The sequence below is a fragment of the Syngnathoides biaculeatus genome, chromosome 5, assembly GCF_019802595.1.
Source record: "Syngnathoides biaculeatus isolate LvHL_M chromosome 5, ASM1980259v1, whole genome shotgun sequence".
Classification (NCBI taxonomy): domain Eukaryota; kingdom Metazoa; phylum Chordata; class Actinopteri; order Syngnathiformes; family Syngnathidae; genus Syngnathoides; species Syngnathoides biaculeatus.
In genome coordinates this window covers 15,747,238-15,759,451 of record NC_084644.1, presented here as the reverse complement: position 1 = coordinate 15,759,451, position 12,214 = coordinate 15,747,238, and the positions used below count along the sequence as shown (strand labels likewise).

Below are 12,214 nucleotides of genomic sequence, written 5' to 3'. Positions count from 1 at the left end.
TGTAGAGTTTGTATGTTCTCCCTGTGCCTGCGTGGGTTTTCTCCGGGCACTCCAGTTTCCTCCCGCATCCCAAAAACATGCAACATTAATTGGACACTCTAAATTGCACCAAGTGTGATTGTGTGTGTGGTTGTTTGCCTCCATGTGCCCTGTGATTGGCTGGAAACCAGTTCAGGGTGTACCCTTCCTCCTGCTCGTTGACAGCTGGGATAGGCTACAGCGCTCCCGCGACCTTCGTGAGAATAAGCGGCTAAGAAAATGGATGGGTGGACTATGAAGAATTAAAACAAGCAGTATTACATACTAGTCACTCTGAGAATAGTTTATAACTGCTAACTAATGTAAATTCTCTTACTCGCAAATTTGATTGGATAATTCATTGGTAAACTTGGTTGTCGAGTAAGCAAAAACTGCTTACCATCGTGTGGATTTATGTGGGAGAAAACAGTATCTGTAATACTTTAAATTAGATCAGTGAATTAAACTTTTTCCGTTGTTACCGCATTGTCATATGGAGATTTTATCAACATATGCTGCTTTGAAACCTCATCCAAAGTACGAAGCATGAGCTGATTAAAATGAATTGTGCTCTCCAGGAGACCTGTTTTCACCTTATCAAAAATAATTTGTCCATCATTAAATTGATTGAAATAAACCTGTGCTTTATCTATACATTTTTTCTTATTTTATAAATCAATTAAAAATGTGGCAGGAAGCACAAGAGTTTGACATCGAACCAGCAGATGCGGAATCTCAATCTTTGGTACATTCCAAAAGTTGCCAGACTGATGAAGTGCCTGTTCATTAGAAAGGAACACATATCTTTCCGACATCAGAGAGGATACTGCAACATGTATTTCAACCTCAGGTGGCCTCAAGATGCTAATATTGAAAGACCAAATAAGCATTCAGTGAAAATGTAATGAGAGAAACATACATACAAAATGTAAACATACAGTCCAATAAAAATGCAAAGATTTTAGTTTGGTGGTGTATGTTTACTACATATCCTAACACATACATCAACATTTACACAAAGAAAAAACGAAAAAAATCAGAATGTAGACCATTTAAATCCTGTGTACTCTAGGCCATCTGGATTAGGAAAGGTGTCACGAATCTCAGACGCACAGCATGATGGAAGTGGCACGCGATTATTTCTGCCTACAATTCCCCAACACCATCTCACAAGCTGGCTATGTCGTATTAACCTGAAAATAAGAAAGTATACTCGTATGACAGTTTTCTAGAATGGGACTTAGAACAAGCATTCATTGGAGAAATGCTTCTTTTAGCAGGAACAATAATAATATAAATAATTCCTTATTTCAAAAAATCTCAATGTAAATGGCAACAAAGTGGGCTGATTAGGCAAAATGTTAATATTTAAAATTTATAAAATAGCTCTTACTTGATTAGTGGAAAATCCAGTTGCTGCCAATACTGTTGCCTGAATTGGAGATAGGCAACCTCAAGTACTCATGAGTTCAGACAGCTGGCAATAAATCCTGGGTCCTCTTTCACGCACTGCAGCGGATGGTCCGGATAATCTGTCATTTTCTGGTCAATGTGTTGAAAAAACTTCTGCTGTTTCCATGGGTATGGAGCATTTATATACACATCAGTGGATATGATAAAAAAAAAAAAAGAAATCTGTTCACATTCACAAACTTCTACAGCTCAAAGACCCATATCAGTCTAATACACAGAAACATCCACCCTATTTAGATTTTTATTTTAAGCATTTAATGCCCAAAAAAACACAAGATACCGGTTTACAGCTATTAGTATAAAGTTTTTGTGGTTCTGCCCATGACATCTTGGGAAAATTGTGACTGAAATGAGGATGGACAGTTCTGGGTACTGCCTAGTTATGGCTCTCAGAAGGAGTCCCAAGATTTGGCATCAGTTTACCACATGAAAATGTATTTATAGTGAAGCAAGTTATGACCAGCTATTACTCCCAAATTAATTTGACAACCTTTTAAATTGATTTTGTTCATTAAAATACATCCATCTATCCATTGTATTTGCCGTTTATTCTCACAAGGGTTGCAGGGAGTCCTGGAGCCTATCCCGGCTGTCAACAGGCCGGAGGCGGGGTACACCCTGAACTGGTTGCCACCCAATCACAGGGCACATAGGGACAAAACGGCCACACTCACAATAACACTTAGGGGTAATTTAGAATGTCCAATTAATGTTGCATGTTTTTGGGATGTGTGAGGAAACTGGAGTGCCCGGACAAAACCCATGCAGGCACAGGGAGAACATTTAAACTCCACACAGGCCAGAATTGAACTCAGGACCTCAGAACTGCGAGGGTAACGCTTTACCAGCTGATCCACCGTGCTACCTCATTAAAATCCGTATTTGTGAAAATATACCAACTTAGACTAAATACACACTCTTCTTCTTCTTTTCCTTTCGGCTTGTCCCGTTAGGGGTCGCCACAGCGTGTCATCTTTTGCCATCTTAGCCTATCTCCTGCATCTTCCTCTCTAACCCCAACTGCCCTCATGTCTTCCCTCACCACATCCATAAACCTTCTCTTTGGTCTTCCTCTCGCTCTTTTGCCTGTGAGCTCCATCCTCAGCATCCTTCTACCAATATACTCACTCTCTCGCCTCTGAACATGTCCAAACCATCGAAGTCTGCTCTCTCGAATCTTGTCTCCAAAACATCCAGCTTTGGCTGTCCCTCGAATGAGCTCATTTCTAATCCAATCCAACCTGGTCACTCCGAGCGAGAACCTCAACATCTTCATTTCTGCCACCTCCAGTTCAGCTTCCTGTTGTTTCTTCAGTGCCACCGTCTCTAATCCGTACATCATGGCCGGCCTCACCACTGTTTTGTAAACTTTGCCCTTCATCCTAGCAGACACTCTTCTGTCACATAACACACCAGACACCTTTCGCCAGCTTTTCCAACCTGCTTGGACCCGTTTCTTCAGTTCCTGACCACACTCTCCATTGCTCTGTATTGTTGACCCCAAGTATTTGAAGTCGTCCACCCTCGCTATCTCTTCTCCCTGTAGCCTCACTCTTCCCCCTCTACTTTTCTCATTCACGCACATGTATTCTGTTTTACTTCGGCTAATCTTCATTCCTCTCCTTTCCAGTGCATGTCTCCATCTTTCCAATTGTTCCTCTCCGTGCTCCCTGCTTTCACTGCATATCACAATATCATCTGCGAACATCATGGTCCAAGGGGATTCCAGTCTAACCTCATCTGTCAGCCTATCCATTACCACTGCAAACAGGAAGGGGCTCAGAGCTGATCCCTGTTGCAGTCCCACCTCCACCTTAAATTCCTCTGTCACACCTAAGGCACACCTCACCATTGTTCTGCTGCCATCATACATGTCCTGTACTATTTTAACATACTTCTCTGCCACACCAGACTTACGCATGCAGTACCACAGTTCCTCTCTTGGTACTCTGTCATAGGCTTTCTCTAGATCCACAAAGACACAATGTAGCTCCTTCTGACCTTCTCTGTACTTTTCCACGAGCATCCTCAAGGCAAATAATGCATCTGTGGTACTCTTTCTAGGCATGAAACCATACTGTTGCTCGCAGATACTTACTTCTGTCCTGAGTCTAGCCTCCACTACTCTTTCCCATAACTTCATTGTGTGGCTCATCAACTTTATTCCTCTATAGTTCCCACAGCTCTGAACATCCCCTTTGTTCTTAAAAATGGGAACTAGAACACTTTTCCTACATTCTTCAGGCATCTTTTCGCCCGCTAGTATTCTGTTGAATAAGTTGGTCAAAAACTCCACAGCCATCTCTCCAAATTGCTTCCATACCTCTACCGGTATGTCATCAGGACCAACTGCCTTTCCATTTTTCATCCTTTGTAGTGCCTTTCTGACTTCCCCCTTAGTAATCATTTCCACTTCCTGGTCCTTCACTCTTGCCTCTTCAACTCTTCCTTCTCTCTCATTTTCTTCATTCATCAACTTCTCAAAGTATTCTTTCCATCTATTTAGCACACTACCGGCACCAGTCAACACATTTCCATCTCTATCCTTAATCACCCTGACCTGCTGCACATCCTTCCCATCTCTATCCCTCTGTCTGGCCAACCTGTAGAGATCCTTTTCTCCTTCTTTCGTGTCCAACCTGGTGTACATGTCTTCATATGCCTCTTGTTTAGCCTTTGCCACCTCTACCTTTGCCCTACGTCGCATCTCGATGTACTCCTTTCGCCTCTCCTCAGTCCTCTCAGTATCCCACTTCTTCTTCGCTAATCTCTTTCCTTGTATGACTCCCTGTATTTTGGGGTTCCACCACCAAGTCTCCTTCTCCCCTTTCCTACCAGATGACACACCAAGTACTCTCCTGCCTGTCTCTCTGATTACCTTCGCTGTCGTACGACAGTCTTCCGGGAGCTTCTGCTGTCCATCGAGACCCTGTCTCACCTCTTTCCGAAAGGCCGCACAACATTCTTCCTTTCTGAGCTTCATGGTTCTCTGCTCTACCTTTGTCTTCTTAATCTTCCTACCCACCACCAGAGTCATCCTACACACCACCATGCTTTGCTGTCGAGCTACACTCTCCCCTACCACTACTTTACAGTCAGTAACCTCCTTCAGATTACATCGTCTGCACAAAATATAATCTACCTGCGTGGTTCTACCTCCGCTCTTGTAGGTCACTATATGTTCCTCCCTCTTCTGGAAATAAGTGTTCACTACAGCCATCTCCATCCTTTTTGCAAAGTCCACCACCATCTGCCCTTCAAAGTTCCTTTCCTGGATGCCGTACTTACCCATCACTTCTTCATCGCCCCTGTTTCCTTTACCAATATGTCCATTACAATCTGCACCAATCACAACTCTCTCCCTGTCTGGGATGCTCAGAACTACTTCATCTAGTTCCTTCCAGAATTTCTCTTTCAACTCTAGGTCACATCCTACCTGTGGTGCATAGCCGCTAACCACATTATACATAACACCCTCAATTTCAAATTTTAGTCTCATCACTCGATCTGATACTCTTTTCACCTCCAAGACATTCTTAGCCAGCTCTTCCTTTAAAATAACCCCTACTCCATTTCTCTTCCCATCTACTCTGTGGTAGAATAATTTAAACCCTGCTCCCAAACTTCTAGCCTTACTACCTTTCCACCTACTCTCTTGGATGCACAGAATATCAACCTTTCTCCTAATCATCATGTCAACCAACTCCTGTTCTTTTCCTGTCATAGTCCCAACATTCAAAGTCCCTACACTCAGTTGTAGGCTCTGTGCATTCCTCTTTTTCTTCTGACGCTGGATCCGGTTTCCTCCTCTTCTTTGTCTTCGACCCACAGTAGCTGAATTTCCACCGACGCCCTGCAGGTTAGCAGTGCCGGGGGCGGGCGTTGTTAACCCGGGCCACGACCGATCCGGTATGGGATTCTTTAGATGAACGCTCATATTTGTTTGGCACAGTTTTTACGCCGGATGCCCTTCCTGACGCAACCCTCTGCATTTATCCGGGCTTGGGACCGGCCTACAGATTGCACTGGTTTGTGCCCCCATAGGGCTGTATTACTAAATACACACCCTTTACATAATTTGGAAACATGACCGAAAATTTCATATAGTCATTCAGGAGCCATTTCAATCTATATCACGCTCACTTTCGAATTTCAGCCTCATCACTCGATCTGATACTCTTATCACCTCCAACACATTCTTAGCCAGCTCTTCAATTAAAATAACCCCTACACCAATTCTCTACCCATCTACTCCATGGTAAAATATTTTTAAACCCTGCTCCCAAACTTACAGCATTATTACTTTTCCACTTGCTTTCTTGGATGCACAATATATCAACCTTTCTCCTAATCATCATGTCAACCAACTCCTGAGCTTTTCCTGCCATAGTCCCAACATTCAAAGTGCTTACACTCGGTTGAAGGCTCTGTGCATTCCTCTTCTTCTGCTGCCGAATCCGCTTTCCTCCTCTTCTTTGTCTTCGACCCACATTAGATGAATTTCCAATGACATCCTGCAGGTTAATAATGCCATTCCCAGGCGTTGTTAACCCAGGCTATGACGATTCAGTATTTGGTGAATGCTCATATTGGTTGGCAAAGTTTTACGCCGGATGCCGTTCCTGACACAACCCTCTGCATTTATCCGGGCTTCGGACCAGCCTACATATTGCACTTGCTTGTGCCCCCCATACAGCTGCATTTAACATGGGGTGTGGACACTAACTGCTCTAAATGCTCGGACACTCTGCATTTTTGTAAAACTGTGACTTTTACAAAGGAATACTTTCCCATTAAGTGAATGTCTATTGTTGTTCGTGCTTGTTAGTTTGTTTATCTTCTTCACAGTATTCAACATGAATGTGTACCAGGGCAGCACAGACTGCCGGACAGAAATTCCTTGTGTGTTGTTACATACTGTACTTGACCCTTAAATCAAGATTTTGACCATCCAGACTGTTATGGACACAACGTTAAAAAGCCAGCATGTGTGATGGTATGGGCTGTATTAGTGCCAATAGCCAGGGTAACTTACACATCTGTCAAGGCACCATTCATGCTGAAAGGTGCATTCAGGATTTGGAGAAACATGAACATGCCTCCCATTAAAAATGTGTGGTGCATTATGAAGCGTAAAATACGACAATAGAGACCCTGGACTGTTGAACATCTTAGGCTCTACATCAAGCAAGGAAAGAATTCCGGCTACAAAGCTTCAACAATGACTGTCCTCGGTTCCCAAACGTTTATTGAATGTTGTGAAAAGAAAAGGTGATAGCACAGTGGTAAACAAGATCCTGTCCCAGGATTTTTGGAACATCTTGCAGCCATAAAGTTCCAAGTTAATGATTATTTGGTTTATCAGTTTGGGCATTGAATACTTGTTTTGGCAGTTTATTCAATTAAATATAGGTTGAACATGATTTGCAAATATTTGTATTCTATTTTTATGTTTTACACAAGATTCCAACTTCATTGAGATTGGGTTTGTAACTGCTACGTCGTTCTGAGCAGTGGCCTACGAAGCAGCTGTATTTCCTATCAGCACAGGATGTCTTAGGAGCGTTGGCACATTGATGTACAGTAACTTACTACATTTTGCAGTGAAAATTTTCTGTTTTACTGAACTGCATAATCGCACAACCCTTGTGAGGATAAGAGGCTCAGATAATGGATGGATGAACTGCGCAGCGACTGATTCTTCATGATCATCATAAGAATTGTTGATGTCTCCTTACATGAACTGTGCTTTATATACAGCATGTGCATGCTTAGCTTTAAGACATTTACTGAACTCTAATTTCTAAGGGGTGGCACGGTGGATCAGCTGGAAAGCGTTGGCCTCACAGTTCTGAGGTCCCGGTGACAAAGGGCAGCCTTGGTGGAGTCAAACACTCACCGAAAACGAGTGCAAGCTCTGACACTGGTCGTGCAGGGACCAAACAGCCCGTACGTATCAGGGCATTTGGGGGTTCCACCTTGGCACCTCTCACCGTGGGCAACTCCAACGCCTCTCAAGAGGACTGGCACTCGAGCCCACGCGGTACGTAGAGGAGAGTCCGACTATATCTAATCAGAACTTCTCGAACTCACGCCCCAGCTCGGGCTCCTTCCCAGCCAAAGTGGTGACATTCCATGTCCCTAGAGCTAGTTTCTGTAGCCAGTGATCGGATTGCCTTTGGCCATCACCCAGCTCACATCTACTCACAGGTGGTGAGGCCAATGGAAGGGGGTCCCATGTTACCCTTTCAGGCTGTGCCCAGCCATCCTCCATGGATGCAAGCCCGGCCAACAGGAACTCGGCTTCGAGCCCCACCTCCTGGCCTGGCACCAGAGGTAGGCTCTGGTGACCCGCATCCGGGCAAAGGAAACCGAGATCCAATATTTGTATTCGTCATAGGGGTTATGGAGTTATACTTTGTCTGGTCCCTTACCTAGGACCTTTTTGCCATGAATAACCCTACCAGGGCCATGAAGCCCCGGATAATTTAGCTTCTAGGATCATCAGGACACACAAACCCTTCCACCACTTCTTGTTTGTAAAGTACAGAATTGAATTGTTAAAATTGTTCCTCACCATGAATCCTATGTGATGACATCGAGATGAAAATCTTTGTAAAGATTAGGAGAAGTATAAATTTGGCTAAGTCCCTTTGCTGTTTGGTTCCCCCCCATTTTATTGAAGTTTCCTGGGGGTTTGGCGGCACGGTGGATCAGTTGGTAAAGCGTTAGCCTCACAGTTCTGAGGTCCCAGGTTCAATACCAGACCCGCCTGTGTGGAGTTTGCCTCTTCTTCTCCTACCCGTGTGGGTTTCCTCCAGGCACTCCGGTTTCCTCCCACATTCCAAAAACATGCAACATTAATTGGACACTCTAAATTGCCCGTAGGTGTGATTGTGTGTGCGTCGGTTTGTCTCAATGTCCCCTGCGATTGGCTGGGAACCAGTTCAGGGTGTACCTCGCCTCCTGCCCGTTGACAGATGGGATAGGCTCCAGCACTCCCCACGACCCTTGTGAGGATAAGCGGTGAAGAAAATGGATGGATGGATGGATGGATGGTGGATGGATGGATGGATGGAGGATGGATGGATGGATGGATGGATGGATGGATGGATGGATGGAGGATGGATGGATGGATGGATGGATGGATGGATGGATGGATGGATGGATGGATTGGATGGATGGATGGATGGATGGATGGGTAGTGTGGGTTTCAGTTTGTGTGTGTAATTGAGACCTGTAACCAAAGTGCAAGTCAGGTTACTTTGTATATTTTCCACAATCTTTGTGATTGCCAGCCATGAAAAAAATCCTCACCAGTGCAGTTGTTTGAATTGGTATGTAAACATGACATGCTTGGATTGGAAGGTTATGTGCCACTTGGCATCAAAGTAAACATGTAGCTTTTTGAGAAGCATTGGGACCAAGTATTCCTGCAAATAGCGTAAAACCTTGAGTCACTGGCACGACCCAAATGTTTTAAATAATTTCTTGATTCTGGCCAGGAGAGATGAAGTCGCAGTGACTTGGCCTGATCTTTGTCACTTCATACTCTACCTGAGCCTTTTATTAAGAATACGACAGGTTAATTGATACTGAAGTCAACATGAGATTACATAGAAAGGGATAAAAACATCACAACAATTTCAAAGGTTTATTTGTTTTTACCTTGACAGAGTTGTTCACTCCACCTGCATCCGCACGACTTCGTCCCTGCCCTGTATCTTTAAAGCCAATGTGGTTAAGCTGCCCTGACCTAAGTGTGGGTGGCAGTGTCCTGTGTTGCCAGAATTGTAATGTGTTATTCTTTTGAACTGAGATTACTTGTTTGAATAAAACAAGTGCATAATATGATAGTTATACAATTATGTGTGTGTGGATAAATATGGTTAATATTGTTTATTGTAATACTGGAACTATATTTGAGAGAATTGAACATTACATTTGGTAATAGTGTTGTACATATAATTTTTTTATCTCAAATAAATTCAGAAATGTCATGGAATTTCAACAATGCGTCTTTTATTCTGGCTGAGGGAATAGTTGCTGGCTCCTGCTCTAAGCCGCAAACTGTTCCTGCATTGTCCTGTGTCGCATCACCTCCAGCTTTTAGCTTCTCCATTGAAAGAGCTTCGTGGTGAACCAACTCACCGATGTCCTCGCTTCTCCGTCAAAAGATCGCTGAGGTGAACCAAATCATCAATGTCAACCTTCCCCTTTCCAAGCAAACAATTTCCTCAACTTCAGGTTCAACCTCCACTTCAAACCTCTCAAGTCGAGCAGCAGCAGAATGAGGCCATATGGCAGCAGTATGATGGCACTGGCCATCAATTTCTTTCTTCCATGGTAAAAAAGATGAATAAATCTGCGACGACGTTGTACTGTACGAGAGTGCACGAGCGTATCACAATGTATTTGGTGCCAAATGTACAAGAAGTGCATAATGGGTAAAGATTGCCATCCCCCCAAAAATAAATGAATAAAGATTGACGGTACTCCAAGTCACGGGACGGATGTAATGCCAGTAAGATGCTACGTGCTAGCCAAAACGTGGACCTGCTGTATTGCACCACACATACCAAGAGAAAGGAATTGCGTCATGGCTAAAGATTGGCATGCCTACTAGCCAATGTGATGCCAGCAAAGTGCTCCAACAGTGGCCAATGGGAGAGCAGCACGGTCGCGCCAGTTTCAGATTAAGACCCACGACAGGATGTTTACATTTGGTTGAATGGAGCACAATTTTTTATCCTTTCGTATCCTGAATTTCTTTCGTAATTAGAAACAAAAAATTTCTGGGGATGCTTTTTGTAACCTGAATCTTTTGTTAGTCAAGACTTTCGTAAGTAGAGGTATTAATGTGCCGTACATAATCATGAAGAAAATTTTAAATGTGCTGTTTTGTTGGCACACCCCGATCGCACTTTTGTGCAAGTCAAACATGGGTGTGCACTGTAAATATAATATTTTTTGGTCCGATGCAGCTATTAATGTCCAGTGTAGTCAACATTTCCTGTTGCAGTTTCCCAGAATTGTTTTCTTCATGTGTGAATATAAAAAGGTGAGGTTAATTACTGATAATGTTTGTGTTAAGTGCTTTTTGTAGAGCAGGGGTTTGAAAATCCTTTTTGTTGCAGGTCACAATGTCATTCTGGATTCCCTCAGAGGACCATTATCACTGAAACCGAATAAATACTAATTGCCTTATCATATGACATACAACAAATTGGTGGATAGCAAGTTGTGAAATCAGCAAAAATGTTTTCTCCAATTATTGTTCAAGTTACTGCAGAACGGGATTAGTTGACAAAAAAATATTTGCAATATCTCAACATTTTGTTTTATTAAATATGACAATGTAAAACTTTAGTACAGATTTTTCTAAGAATCATGAAAGTGGTCACATGTTTTGCTTTCATCAGCCACATAAAATGATGGTGCGGGGTAGATCTGGCCCTGGGGCCTTGAGTTTGACACCAGTTGGTAGAGCATATTATATTTGTTTATAAAACGTCACATCAGTCTGTGCAGCACCCTAATGCATCGTGCTTATTACCTGGACCACCTGTATAATACTGTTACATCTCAGCTCCTTCTTTTCTACCTTCGGTTCATGGTAAGTGATCACATGACTGAATGAAAGCTTTGTGTTTACTTACCTCATTGGCCTCAGCAACATGACAGATGATCTCCCCTGTTGCTGGGTTTATAGTAGGGAAGGTTTTCCCACTTGCTGCATCCTGCCACTGGTTGTTGATGAACAGCTACACGAATAAAACAAAGCTATTATGAACACACTGTGCATACAGTGTAAATAAATACACCTTTGAACATCACACTTCGCAGGTATACTACCACTAAATTTAAATAAGGTTACAGTCAGCTTTAGTACAGTAGTACAGCTTGACTAAAAATTCACGTAGGTTCCCATTTTGATTTTGTTGCCTCCGTTGCTCTCTGATGATGTCGGTCGTGATTTTCCGAGGTTTCTGCACCCTCGTTACTACTAGTGATTAAGCAGCTGTTGCTCACGGGAGACTTTCTCACAGATTGTTGCCTTACCTTATCTCCTCCCTTATACGAATAGCGCTCCCGTCCAAAAACTTAGTGGCCAACAACTCAGTGTACCTTGTTAAAGTGGACCTCGGGTTTGGTGCAAGGTGCAGGCATAGCCGCGGCGGAGTACTGGGCAACCGTCACCCGCGGAAAGGTCCGACAAATCACCGAACGGAGCATTTCGGTAGACAGTAGCGCTCCAACCACAGCAAGTCTTTCCTGGGTTCAGTGTGCGGTGTTATGTAAGGCTCTTCAAATAATATTTTTCACTCCCACCCTTTCCTGTTTCCGTTTCTTGACTGCTCACTGACCAATTATCATTCCACATAACATAAGGGACCGCCAAGGTTTTTGTTAAAAATGATTCAAATCATGTATTTTAGGTGGCAAATGTGTAATTTTCCTCAAATTCGCTTATGAAAATTAAGCAAAAATGGAGACTTCCTTAAGTTTTGAAAGTTCCTGTGACTACAAAGATTGACACTGAGTATACCGTCATACTAAGTCGTTTAATTTCCTTTGCACATATTAGTAAGATTATTACATAAATACATTGCATTAATGTTTCAAAATGTTTACAGATGACATGACGAAATTTAGTTTATTTAATAATTAATGGGATTTAAATTAACCTACATTTTACCCATTATAATTTTATGAAAAAAGC

General features: G+C 42.9%; 1 protein-coding gene across 2 annotated transcripts in view; it reads right to left on the bottom strand.

Moving 5' to 3' along the window:
* The window catches only part of LOC133501485 (aldehyde dehydrogenase, mitochondrial-like), a 45,401-nt gene extending 33,591 nt beyond the window's left edge, over window positions 1-11,810 (bottom strand). Inside the window, exons 1-2 of one of the 2 annotated variants that reach the window (XM_061821288.1) lie at window positions 11,620-11,810; window positions 11,151-11,255 (exon numbers count right to left, since the gene is read on the bottom strand). In XM_061821288.1, coding sequence (XP_061677272.1) covers window positions 11,151-11,255; window positions 11,620-11,727 — 213 coding nt within the window. In that variant the 5' untranslated portion in view covers window positions 11,728-11,810. Of the gene's footprint in view, window positions 1-11,150; window positions 11,256-11,553 lie in introns of both variants that reach the window. The other variant, XM_061821289.1, reaches the window with a different exon arrangement.
* Between the last annotated feature and the right edge of the window lie 404 nt (window positions 11,811-12,214).